Source organism: Juglans microcarpa x Juglans regia, chromosome 3S (assembly GCF_004785595.1).
Source record: "Juglans microcarpa x Juglans regia isolate MS1-56 chromosome 3S, Jm3101_v1.0, whole genome shotgun sequence".
Lineage (NCBI taxonomy): Eukaryota > Viridiplantae > Streptophyta > Magnoliopsida > Fagales > Juglandaceae > Juglans > Juglans microcarpa x Juglans regia.
In genome coordinates, this window is record NC_054599.1 from 428,960 (window position 1) to 441,639 (window position 12,680).

Below are 12,680 nucleotides of genomic sequence, written 5' to 3' on the forward strand. Positions count from 1 at the left end.
AACTCCCAAGCAAGAGCGGGGTTTGCTTCTGTTTTTCGCCTTGCTTTTCTATTTTTTTTTTTGTTAATTATATGCAATTTTGGGTTTACATAATATATTTATTTTTTAAATATTTTAAATTGAATTATTCTACTCTTCATTTCTAAATCATACACAAAAAATAAAAATAATAAAATAATAAATAAAATTTTTCTTTTGAATTTAAAATCGGTGGTTTTTACGTGAGCCGTTCTTTATGTAATTATTAATGATATTTCATTGTTTTATAATTCCAAATGAAAAAAAAAAAAAAAAAATTCTTGAATTCATTTAAGTTTAAAAATCTAATAATAGGTAAACTCTCTCTCTCTCTCTCAAGTTTCTTCCTTTTGTGCTATGTATTAGAAAGAAAAGAAATCCAAGGGGAGGAGGCATCTCAGGAAAAAGGGAATAGCAGGCTAGCAGCAGACATAGAGAGGCGAGGAGGAAAAGTTGAGGAGGAGGTCCACAATATTGCCTTTTTCTTTTTTTCATTTAAAAGATTGCAACTTTTTACGGAGGCGAGACAGGAAATAGGCGCTTTCCCATTCTTGAAAATGAATTCCCTCTTTCTTTAGCCAGGCAATCTCAACTGTGTTTAGCGAGAGATAGAGACAGATAGAGGACGGGGTCTTCGTGAAGAAGAAGAAGAAGAAGAAGAAGAAAGAGATGACGGAGGTGATAGTGCACATATACGACGTCACTAATAGTGGATCGGACAAGACCAATAACACCATTCTTCACATCAACAAGATCTTCAAAGACGGTATTGGCCTCGGTGGTATTTTCCACAGCGCTGTCCAGGTCTCTCTCTCTCTCTCTCTCTCTCTCTCTCTCTCGCTCTCTCTCTCCATATATATGTATGCATGCATTTGTCGGTTGGTATGTCATTTAGTGCCGTGACGACAGATTAAGCTCTTGGGGTTTCATTTGGGTTCTTGAAAATTTTACTTTTGGGGGAAATATTGCTGGAGCATATTTTATTTTGTTGGCATTTGCTAAAACCCATAATTCCATTTATCTCTTTATGTGCCTATAGCGTCGTAAGATCTATGTAGATTGATTGATTTAGCAGCGATCTAAGCCATAAGATTTGGGTTTTACAACCCTATTGATGAAATTTTTTTGTGGGGTGGGGGTATACCACCCAAATGAGGAGCCAATTTTTAAATCATAGAAAGAAAGGTAGAGAGACGAGGCCAGTGGCTACGCAAAATAACCTCGAGCTACTCAAACCCATAAACACGTTCTCAAAAATCCTCCAGTGCTTTTCGGTCGAAATACTTGCTTCAAAATAGTCTCACTGATGAACCCAAAAAAAAAAAAAAAACTTGCATTTGAGTAAAGAAATGCAGTTGTACGCCTTTATTTGATTGTGAAGGTATCTTTGAAGGCCCTTACATATGGCCTACATCAGGTTATGCTATGTTAATATCTCCGAGATGTTGTATTTCCACATTTCATTGGCATCGACACTCTTTTTCTCTTGTGAAAATGTTTCACCTTACGCTTTTTTATTCCTTTCCCTTTTTAGAATTATTGGAACATGCTTTCATTGGGTATATGTTATCCCCTATGTATTTTTACCATATTAAGCTTTGGGTTGTGTTTATTAGTTATGATCACTAGAGCGCTTGTAGAGGTAATTGGATTTTTTATGCTATATGTATATAACAGGTTTATGGAGAGGACGAATGGTCATTTGGTTTCTGCGAACAAGGAACTGGTGTTTTCAGTTGCCCTTCTGGGAAGAATCCAATGTACACTTATCGTGAATGCATTGTTCTTGGACAAACAAGCTTTTCAATCTTCAAGGTAAATCAGATCTTAAGGGAACTTAGTAGAGAGTGGCCTGGGAGTTCATATGACTTGTTGTCAAAAAACTGTAATCACTTCTGTGATGAGTTCTGCGAGAGACTTGGAGTGCCAAAACTTCCAGGTAAAAATGTAATCTAGGTTCATGATGTATATACTAGCTGTTCTTGAGCTTGAATGTTTATGCTGTGATACTTTAGGTTTTGGTTATTAGTAGTTTGTTGGACTTGTATCTACTGCTCCTTTGACATATTTGAAGCAATTTTCTTACTCCTTTAGAATGCAAATGCTGAATAGCCAGGTTATGGTGGAATCAAATCTGTCAATAAAAGAGAAGATGAAGAAAGTGTGTTTTGATGACCTACTTTCATCTGGTGACTTAATATATTGATATGCTCCTTGTTTAACTCTTTGCTGGGTCTTAGTTAGCATACGGAGGAGGAGGGATGTAGATTGCATATCTTTTGACCATTGTGAATGAGAAATTCTTCTTGACATGGGCATATTTGGTGTTGAGGCTGTAAATGTGATACCCTTCTTGAGAACTCTTTGTTTATCACATCAAATTGGTCCCCAAAAACGCCTCCATGGTTTAAGGAATGGAGATTATCTATTTCTACCCCGCATATACTACTGTTGATAGATATGTTACGGAAATACACAAAATAATTTTTATTCCTAGAATACCCATCCACGAGTTCTTGGTTTACAAGAAAACAAAATTAATCAAATCAGACAGTCAACCTTACTATAGATGCATTCTCAGAGGAAGAAAAGTGGGTAAGGGTTGACAGTATTATAACTTTGTTTAAACTTCTCTTACCAAATAGGTTTTTGCAATGAGTAATGCTATATACTGCACCATTATCCCACTTTCCTCTCTTTGTAAATGTGACACTTTTCATCACCATTGGATAATTGAAAAAAAATATTCAAAGGTTGGAGGGCCTTGCCACCTCATAATCATGGGATAAGATGCGATGATAGTGTGGCATGTAAAATTTTCCTTCTGCAATTCCTGTTTCATGGTACAAGATTAACTAGATTTGGAAGAACAGCCCTGGATCAAAATTGAATATATAATTTGTAAATGGGGAAGAAATTGTAATTTCAATAGAGTTAGGTGTCGTTCTCTGTTCCTGAGAAGGAAATTCATGAATCTCTCTTCGTATTTTTATGCAGTGTCATTGCCCAGTTGGTTATCTATATTGGCCCATAGGATGGGCTTCTTGAACAGGACTCTTGTAGGCAGCCTCGGCAACGAGAATGAGGCTTTCTTGAATTAAGCACAAAACATTTATTTAGTTCCCATGCTTTGCAATAATTTCATTCAGTCCATTCATTTTCTCACGCGGTATTGTTTGTGTTGTTCTGTGTCCATGTTTTGCTGTGGTCTGAAGACTTTTATGTTGGAGGATTTTATATCTCCATTTTTTTTTTGTGTTCATAAATAGACTGTACCTTAGAATTTTATTAAAATCCTTATTTTTTACGAAGAAATATTGTGTTTACTAGCAATAAGATCTTGTTGTAAGGTTATATAACAACTAGTCGTTCCAAGATAAAAGTAGAGAAAGCAAAGCAAATGACACTGAAACAAAGTATAAAACAATATAGAAAGCTACTTGGGCCAACGAAGCTATGGCATACCATATTTGTCAAGTTTATTAAGTCTAGAAGAAATTTTTGGCAACTGCTTCAGATTATAGAAGGAAGCAGTCTCATGGTCTCACCTGTTGGAGTAATTTTTGCTATCTTATTGGCTAAAGAGTTACCCAATGGTGTGTAACACCCTCTTCTGGTGGAGGATAGAATGTTACATAATATTCATATTATAGCACCAAGATTCAACATCCTGTAAACTGAACACTTCAGCAATCTTAAATAAGAAACTCAACCAACATACCAAATCATTACAACCCATAAGCTTAAAAAATTAACCGTTTTAATGCGAAGTATTAAACTAGCAAAGTCTTTAGGGTGAACTTTTATGGCTGCTTTATTTTGTTTATAAAGAGTTAGATAAACCCTAATAGCATTTCATAAGGGGCAGCAGACCGGCACTTGTTGGAGGTTTCTTTTTCTTTAGTTTTGTTTATGGAAAGTTTTTTAGTCCCTAAGTAATGCTAGATACAGTCATAGGGTGTGCAATCTCCGCACACTCCATTTGAAAAAAAGTGGGGTCCATCATTAAAAAAAATATTTTTCTTGTAGGTCCTAGATTTACCTATATTTTTTCAAAAGGAGTGCATGGGGCTTGCAGCCTTGCACACCTTTTTTTAATAAGTAAACGATTGTATTAATAAGAATAGACATAGCCCAAGTACACAAAATGGTATACAAGAGGTAACACTTATCTAGGAAGAAGTGGAAACAAGAAAATCATAAAAATCAAAGCCATTGAAATCAACAGCTTTTGCCCATAAAAACAAAGCTCTAACAAAAAATAATCTAAGCTCCTCTAATGAGCGCTGCTTGTCCTCAAACATCCGGTCATTACGTTCCTGCCATATGCTCCACATAATAAAAATAGGATCCATCTTCCACATAGCTGTAATTTGTGGAATATAGCCTAGATTTTTCCAACTGGCCAAAAACTCAACCACTATAGAAGGCATAACCTAGGCTAGCTCTAACTGTTTGAATACATCTTCCTATAATGCTCTAGCAACCTCACAATGCAGGAGAAGATGATCCACAGTCTCACCACTGTTTTTGCACATACAACACCAGTCTTCTATAATCATCTTGCATTTTCATCAGTTATCCGTCGTCAAAATCTTACCCAGAGAAGTTGTCCAAGCAAAAAAGCCACTTTGGGAGGCGCTTTATTTCTCCATATCGTTCTCCATGGAAAGTGATCGTTCGGCAATTGTGTGAGAGACTTATAGAAAGAGTAAACCGAGAATATCCCTTTACTTGCGGGTACCCACCATGTGTCAAATCTTTGAGGGCTCGGTTTTATGGAGTATGAGAGTCTAAAGAAATCTTCAAAGCTGTCAACTTCCCAATCTTGGGCTGCCCTAGTAAAGCTCACATTCCATTGGACTAGTCACCAGATATCTCCATGAGTTCTGCCACTGAAGCTTCTTTCTCACCTTCAATATTGAAGATAGAAGGAAATGAGTCCTTGAGGGCGTTATCTCCACACCATAAGCCGTACTAGAGTTTTATTCTTGAACCATCTCCTAGCACAAGTCTAGTGTGACAAGCAAAAACCCCCATCCTTGTCTAATATGCTTCCAAACTCCCACTCCAGAAGCCCCTTGTACCTCCCTAGTGCTCCACCTCCCCCACATACCCCCATACTTACAATTAATCACCGACTTCCATAAAGCTTCCGGTTCCTTATTGTATCGCCACGACCATTTCCCAAGAAGGGCCCAATTGAAAACCCTCATATTTCTAATACCCAACACACTAGAAGAAATTGGGGAGCATACCTTATCTCCACTTAATCAGGTGGAATTGAAATTCATCCCCTAGACTACTCCAAAGGAAATCGCGATAAAATTTTTCAATATAGGTCGCCACACTCATTGGAATTGGGAATAACGATAAAAAGTAAGTTGATAAATTTGACAGAGTGCTCTTGATTAAGGTGATCCTGCCACCTTTCGACAAGTACAATCTCTTCCACCTTGTCAATCTATGTTCCATCTTCTCAATTACTGTATCCTAGATAGGTATAGCCCTTGAGGCGGCCCCTAGAGGAAGACCAAGATAATTCATGGGAAGAGAGGAAACCTTACATCCAAGAGTGCTAGCCAGTTGCCGGATGTTGCAAGTGTTACCAACTGGAACCAATTCTGACTTGGCTAAGTTCACTTTTCATTTCAAGCCAGATACAACCTCAAAACATAGTAGAAGTGCCCTCAGTGCCTAAATCTGGCTTTGTTCTGCCTCACAAAATATTAGAGTATTATCTGCAAACAATAAGTGAGAAATGTTAAGGCCTCGTTTGGATAGTGAAAGTTTTTCATCTTATCTCATCATTATAATTTTCCTAAAATTTCACATAAAATATAATAAACAATTCAACTTTTTCAATTTTCAAAACAATAATAATATTAAAAAAAAATAATATTCTAACATAATTTTATTCAATTTTCATTTCAACCCATCTCATTTCAACTCACTATCCAAACGATACCTAAGAGTATCACTGACTGAAAAACCAGTCACGGTTAACCAAGGCCGAGATCATTTTACTTAGCGCCTCCATGACAATGACAAACGGGAGTGGGGACAAAGGATCCCCCTATCTTAAACCATGGGAGCTATTGAAGAAACCCACCAGACTGCTATTCACCAAAACAGAGAACTTCGCCATTGATATGCACTACCTGATCCATGAGCTCCATCTCTCTCCAAAGTTACATCTCTCAAGCAAGTAAAGTAAGAACTCCCAATTTACTTGATCGTAGGCCTTTTACATATCCAACTTACATAAGATATCCAAATTGTCAGATTTTAATCTACTATCTAGGCATTCATTGGTAATGAGAACTGAGTCCAAAATTTGTCTACTCCTTACAAATGTGTTTTGGGGTTTTGTATGATCCGCCCCAAAACCTCCCCAAGGGGATTGACAAGTACCTTGTAAATAATCTTACACACCCCATTTACAAGACTAATGGGCCGATAGTCCACCTCCAATGCCCTGATCTTCTTGGGAATAAGCAAAATAAAAGTGGCGTTGAGGTTTTTCTCAAATTTTCCAACCAAAAAAAGTTCCTGAAACACCTTCATTAGGTCTTCCTTCACCACATCCCAACATGATTGAAAAAATCCCATAGAAAATCCGTCTGGACCAAGTGCTTTGTCTTTGACCATCCTCCTCACCACACCATGAACCTCTGTCTCCTCGAAGGGCCTCCCCAGCCAAGAAACATGCTACTGCTTGATGGACTCAAAGGGTAGTCCATCAAGCTTCGGCCTCCACCCCACTTGTTCTGTAAGCAAATGCTCAAAGAAACCAGCAATATGTTCTTGAATCATAGGGGCCTCTGTGCAAACAGCACCATCTATGTTTAGCATCTCAATGGTATTAGTTCTCCAATGGGAATTGGCCACTCTAGGGAAAAACTTCGTGTTTTGATCTCCTTCTTTCAACCACAATGTTCATGATTTTTGGCACCAGGAGATCTCCTCCAATAAGGTAACCCTCACTAATTCTGAAATTAACTTAGTCTTCCTAGAGAATTCTTCCATAGAAAGAACCCAACCCTCCTGCACCCACTCTAACTACTCTAGCTTTGCCAACACGGACTTCTTAGGTTCGCCTATATCACCGAAGGATTGGGCATTCAAAGCTTTAATTTTTTTTTCAAAGCTTTTAGGGGCGTCGTGAATCTGATATGAGGACCACAATTACTTGACCCTCTCGACAAAACCTTTTGTTTTTAGTAACATTTTCGAATTTAAAATACCAAGTCCCTCCTTAAATACCACCACAATCTAGCAAGATAGAGAAATGATCATAATAGAAGCGAGGAAGTCTCTTTTGACATAGTTTCAAATAGTTCATTTCCCACTCCGAGGAGACTAAGGTGATGTTTGGAAACATGTTTCATTTCATCCCATCTCATTTATTTCCCAAACAACATTCAAATATAAACACTTTCAAACTAATCGCTACAAGCTTTTCAAACCAATCATTACAACTTTCCTAAACTTCCAAATAAAAAATAAAAACAATTCAATTTTGTCAAATCCCAAAACAAAAGTAATATTAAAATATTATATTTTAACAATATTTTAACTTTATAATATTTCTTATTCAACTTTTTCTCTCATTTCCCAAAACTCTATAAATACTTAACTCAAACAATCTCACTACTATTCACAAACCATCTTACTACCATTCACAAAATTCTCATATCATCTCATTTCCCAAGCATTCCTAAGGATCTGTCCAATCGAGACCACATTTGGTTGTAAGACCACTTGTATGTTCCTCCCATAAGAGGAATATCCACCAATCCCAGATCGAAAATACACTCCAAGAATTTCATCATTGTTGGCTGCAACCTACTTTCTTATAACATTGAAGTCTCCACCAATGCACCATGGCAGGTCCCACCAGCTATGAACTCTAGCTAATTCATCCCATAACAATCTTCTATCTCAGTCCAAGTTTGGCCCATATATACTAGCAAAGGCCCACATGAAATTATCTTCTACACTCTTAAAGGAGCATGTCACTATGTACTCTCCGATGTACTCCTCCATTTTCTCTACCACCCTTCTGTCTCACATAACTAATACTCCTCCTGAAGCCCCCACTGATGCAAGTTAAGCCCAATGCACATATGGACAGCTCCATAAGCTTCAAACAATACTTCTTGAAATGACTGTCAATTTGGTTTCCTGCTAGCACACAATGTCCACCTTCCACCCACAAAGCAAGTTTTTTTATCCGAAGTCGCTCATTAGCCTCATTAAGCCCTCGAACATTCGAAGATACATTCTTGGGCTTCATAAAGAGAGTGCTAGCCCCTCCCTTTGGATCTTTCTCTGCTTGAGTTGCCCTTGTAGTTGATAGACCGTGTTAATCTCTTTAGTTCTCGCTGTTTTTTTTTTATTATTATTGGTTTATCTTGATTTCTTAATCTGATTGCGTCCAGCTTCGATTTTTGATACCTTATGTAAAACCCAATTAGAAGCTCTAACCTGACCTGGTAACAAATAGTTTAGGGGTGTGGGCTCCCTACCATGTCAATCTTGTCCCTACTTGCCCACTATGACTCCATCGACATCCCCATCTGCTCCTCAATAAAGGGAGACCTACAATCCTCCTAAAAGAAGCCTTGCGTAGGCACTAGCATCTGTGAGGGCCGTACATCGACACCCCCATCACTCCTAGCCTCTGTACACAGCACTTGGGCCCCCTCCTCCTGCTGAAAACCCTTCGCTGGCGAGGGTGCCACCTGAAAACCCTCTATCGGCGTTGTTTGTACACAACACTCATGATAATCTACCTAAAAACCCATCAGCGATGTTGTCTGTCCATGCTGTGCCGGAGATCCAACACTTCGTGGTGAGGGAATGTCAGAAACCATTTTTGGTTCAGCTCCCATCAACTCCACCTTCGACTGCACCATCGGAGCCTTTGTCGAGTTAGCCCGTCGCAAGTCTATCGGTTTCTGCCGGTGGAAGGCCCTACATCACCAACCCCTTTACTTCTCCCCACGGGCTGGGTCTCGATCTTCTCTTTGCTCTGTTTTGCCCCATGGGCCGAGGCCTAAATGAGTGGCCCATTCTTTGTCCACCCTTCAACTGCCCGTCAGCTTTCAACGGCCCTAAGGATCCACTTTCCTCCAAGCCCATTTTATTAACTCTTGACTGATTAGGACCCTTTGCCTCGAAGCCCAGGCCCATGTCATAATTTTCCTTAGAGCACCGTATTAAGGAGTCCATTTTCTCATGCAGTGTGATCAGATGAGATTTTACGTCCAAGAATGTTCTATGCACACCATTCTCTGCACATGGTGCTTGCCACCACCTCCTTTCCACTGAGTACTTGTACCAACTACATGAGGAAATTCTTCAGTCCTATAGTCGTTGCTGTGTCTTATGGTGTCTCCTCTATTTGCTACCATAGCACCCATTTCTCCACACTTTGTTCCGCTCATAGGATTGCACCGACGCCACTGTCTGCACCAAGGCCTCCCTGTATGACCGAGTTTGACGTTGATTCACCGCCGCCAATGGCTTTAAAAATACCCCACCTCTATGACGACCCTTATTTCCCACCTCTTTTGCAAACTCCCACAACCACCATCCTCCTCCATCCCTGACCCTCCCTCTCTTTTGGTATAAATATAAAGCTACGTCTGCCACCACCACCACCACCACCACCACCGTACTCCACTAAAGCCATGTAGCGATTGCGGGCATTTGAACACCTCTGCGCAATGAAGCTTCTGTTCCCCTCCCTTGCTGCAGTGAAATAATCCTTTTTTTCACCGTTCAGACAGCCCCTCAGTGTTTTGGCGAACCATTGCACCGTTGTCATCCCCAGCCTCATCTCCTTCACTACCTTCCAGCTTCTCTCAGTGATAAACATGGAGCTTCCATCCTTTGACAAAACAAACACTTTTTGATTCTATGACTAAATGTTTTGGGAAACCCATAATCACTCTAATCTAAATGCACACCTTAGGACTGCAAATATAATTTCTCTTGTATTATGCTCATTTTGACAAGTTTTTGTACTTGCCTACCATAACAAATCGACATTAATGAGGTAAACAATACTAAAACCAAGCAGCCATCATATAACTTAATTCAAACAATAAAACTATATGATTTTGATTATTTTAAATTATGGTTCAAGATTATCGGGAATGCATGATGATAAACATGCTTAATATGAGATTGAAGAATCTCCATATCTTTCCATTTATAGAATATATACTTGAATATATTAGCATGTCGTGCCTTGTATTTTTTGCTTTAATTTCCATAAAAGATTGGAATATTTACTCGAATTTGCATTCTAAAATTCTATAGAATCTCTCTCTCTCTCTGTGTGAAGGGATGAGGGTTTTTTTTTTTTTTTTTGGGGGGGGGGGGGGGAGGAGGAAGGGTGAGAAGGTGAATAATATCTTTGAAAGAGAACTTAGTTGGATATAGGGTTATGGCCATAGTGGATTTTTTCTGTGCGCTTTTGTATTTCAAAGCACTGATTACTTCTGCAAATCTACTCTGGAGTGCATATCCTTATAGCTTTTCCAACAGGTTGGGTTAATCGTTTTGCCAACGCTGGTGACACTGCCATGGAAGTTGCAGGAAATACAGCTATACGGGTGAGAAGCTATTTTGAATGTATGATTGTAAAAGCCTGCTGGAGTAATGACTTCCCATGCAATCTTTTATCTGATTGATGAGATATTTTTTTAAAATGCTATTGGTTCTTTATAATCACATTATGTTTTCACGCTAATAAGCCATTTGTATGCATGACAGCCTGAGTTATCTGGCTTAGCTTTCTCTGCATCCATCAATGCATGCCCTCAGTACATTACTTGATTCCATTCAAATATTCCTCGGCTTTCTAGTTGGTTCTTACTGCGCTGAGGTGTTCTAAAATTTAATTTCCGTTCTTTAAAAATTGGCTGGTTAGACGTTTAAATGTCAAGATGCCCACAGTAACATTGTCATGGAAAATGTTAAGCAGATATCTCTCATTGGGAATGTACTTGGTTTGAAATTGCCTAGAACTTCTTCTTAGTGCAGCTTAGGTTTTTGGTGCATGTCCTACCAAGCACTACCCGATATGGTGTAATGGTCCTACTTCTGTATGACAAGGTTATGTGGATTGCTTTTTATAAGAAAACATTGAACTTTATAGTTTTGTTTTAGTTGAAACCCATGCCTTCTTTTTAGGCTGTCTTTCATGCAATTAAACCTGGGCTTTGGCCAAGATTAAGTGGTGGATTAGGGTAAATGATATGATTATTTCTGTTTAAGGGGAAAAATAAAAGTGATAATATTGCGGTGGTTATTGCAGTTCAGGCAAGCTAAGACAGAGATAGTGTCAGCAAGCAAAGTGGCATACCGTTTCCTGGCAGGTGTTGCTAACAACGCCACAGGTTCTTCCGAGTCCATTGGGAATTCAAACAGAGGCACTCCGAGATTTCAAGCTACTTGGTTTAAAAACCTCATTACTACTGGTGCAAAACCATCTAGTAGCTCAGAAATTGAGAATCAGGATGTGGATGGAGGTCGGCAGCCACAGCAACAGGGTGCTGGGCCACCTCTACGGCACAACTCACAGCCATGGCATGATATGTGAATGGTATATTCCAAAATCTCCCTGTGTGCCATTGAAACCATGCAAAGGCGGTTGACATGTTATTCGTTTTGTACAATGTAACATTACCATTTGTTGATCGATTAGATTCTTCCAATCATATATGCCCCCAAAGAACTGAAGCACATTTTACACATTATCCGTCTTATAGTGATCGAGAACAACCCCTTCTCACTTGTGTCGTGTGCATCCCATCAATGTACATTGTGTTGGATTCAATATTTGGAAAACTTGCACTTTTGGTTTGCAGCCTCTGGGAACTATAGGCTATTATGGAATCATGTCTTTACGGTGCCTAAGATGTACATGGAGCTGAATGAAAACCATGGTGGGAATGCGAGTCCGATGAGCAGTTTGAGGCCAGTAAGAAGAAATATATTTCATTTACTCTTGCTTACAGCAGCATAAGTACATTAAAAAAAATGAATGCGTTAGTGTGCAAGTGAACTTGGAGGCATTGTCCTCGGGCAGCCTGTCGGACCATTTAAGGTTTAGGCATAAACCAGGAAAACTCGAAGCAAACTGCAAATCACAATCTAGTTCTAGATATATAGAACATGAAGATTGCGCTTCGATTATATATCACACTCCATGACAGTGAGGGCCATCGTAAATTTATAGTTGTTGTGAATGAAGCATGCTGAATTTCTCTTGCTATCTTGGTAACGGAGCCCATTTCACATGCCACATCACCAAAAGAAAATTCCTCTCTTTTTTTTTTTTTTTTCTTATCTTGTGTGAGCGATTCAAGCATGTACATCAATATTCTCTAATCAACCATAAAAATAAACCGCTGTTTGGTATATATTATCAACATTGACACTGGTCACACCTATGGTTTTAAATTGCACCATTCATTCATGGTTGAAATTGGAAAAAAAAAAAAAAAAAAAATTTACAATCCTAGAATGCCGTGCAGCCTGGAGCTCACATAGTCAATCTTACTTTTTTTTTTTTTTTTTTTATTTATTTTTAAGATTGCATAAAATTTGGAGGCCTTACAATTGCATCTAACATCTTCACTACT

General features: G+C 38.8%; 1 protein-coding gene across 1 annotated transcript; it reads left to right on the forward strand.

Annotated features, from left to right (window-relative positions):
• The first annotated feature begins 323 nt into the window (after positions 1 to 323).
• On the forward strand, positions 324 to 11,942 carry LOC121257648 (deSI-like protein At4g17486). Its single transcript, XM_041158771.1, has 5 exons — positions 324 to 482; positions 601 to 822; positions 1,696 to 1,957; positions 10,579 to 10,646; positions 11,351 to 11,942. The coding sequence occupies exons 2-5, from the start codon at positions 688 to 690 to the stop codon at positions 11,633 to 11,635; spliced, it is 750 nt and encodes a 249-aa protein (XP_041014705.1). The 5' UTR covers positions 324 to 482; positions 601 to 687; the 3' UTR covers positions 11,636 to 11,942.
• The last annotated feature ends 738 nt before the right edge of the window (positions 11,943 to 12,680 follow it).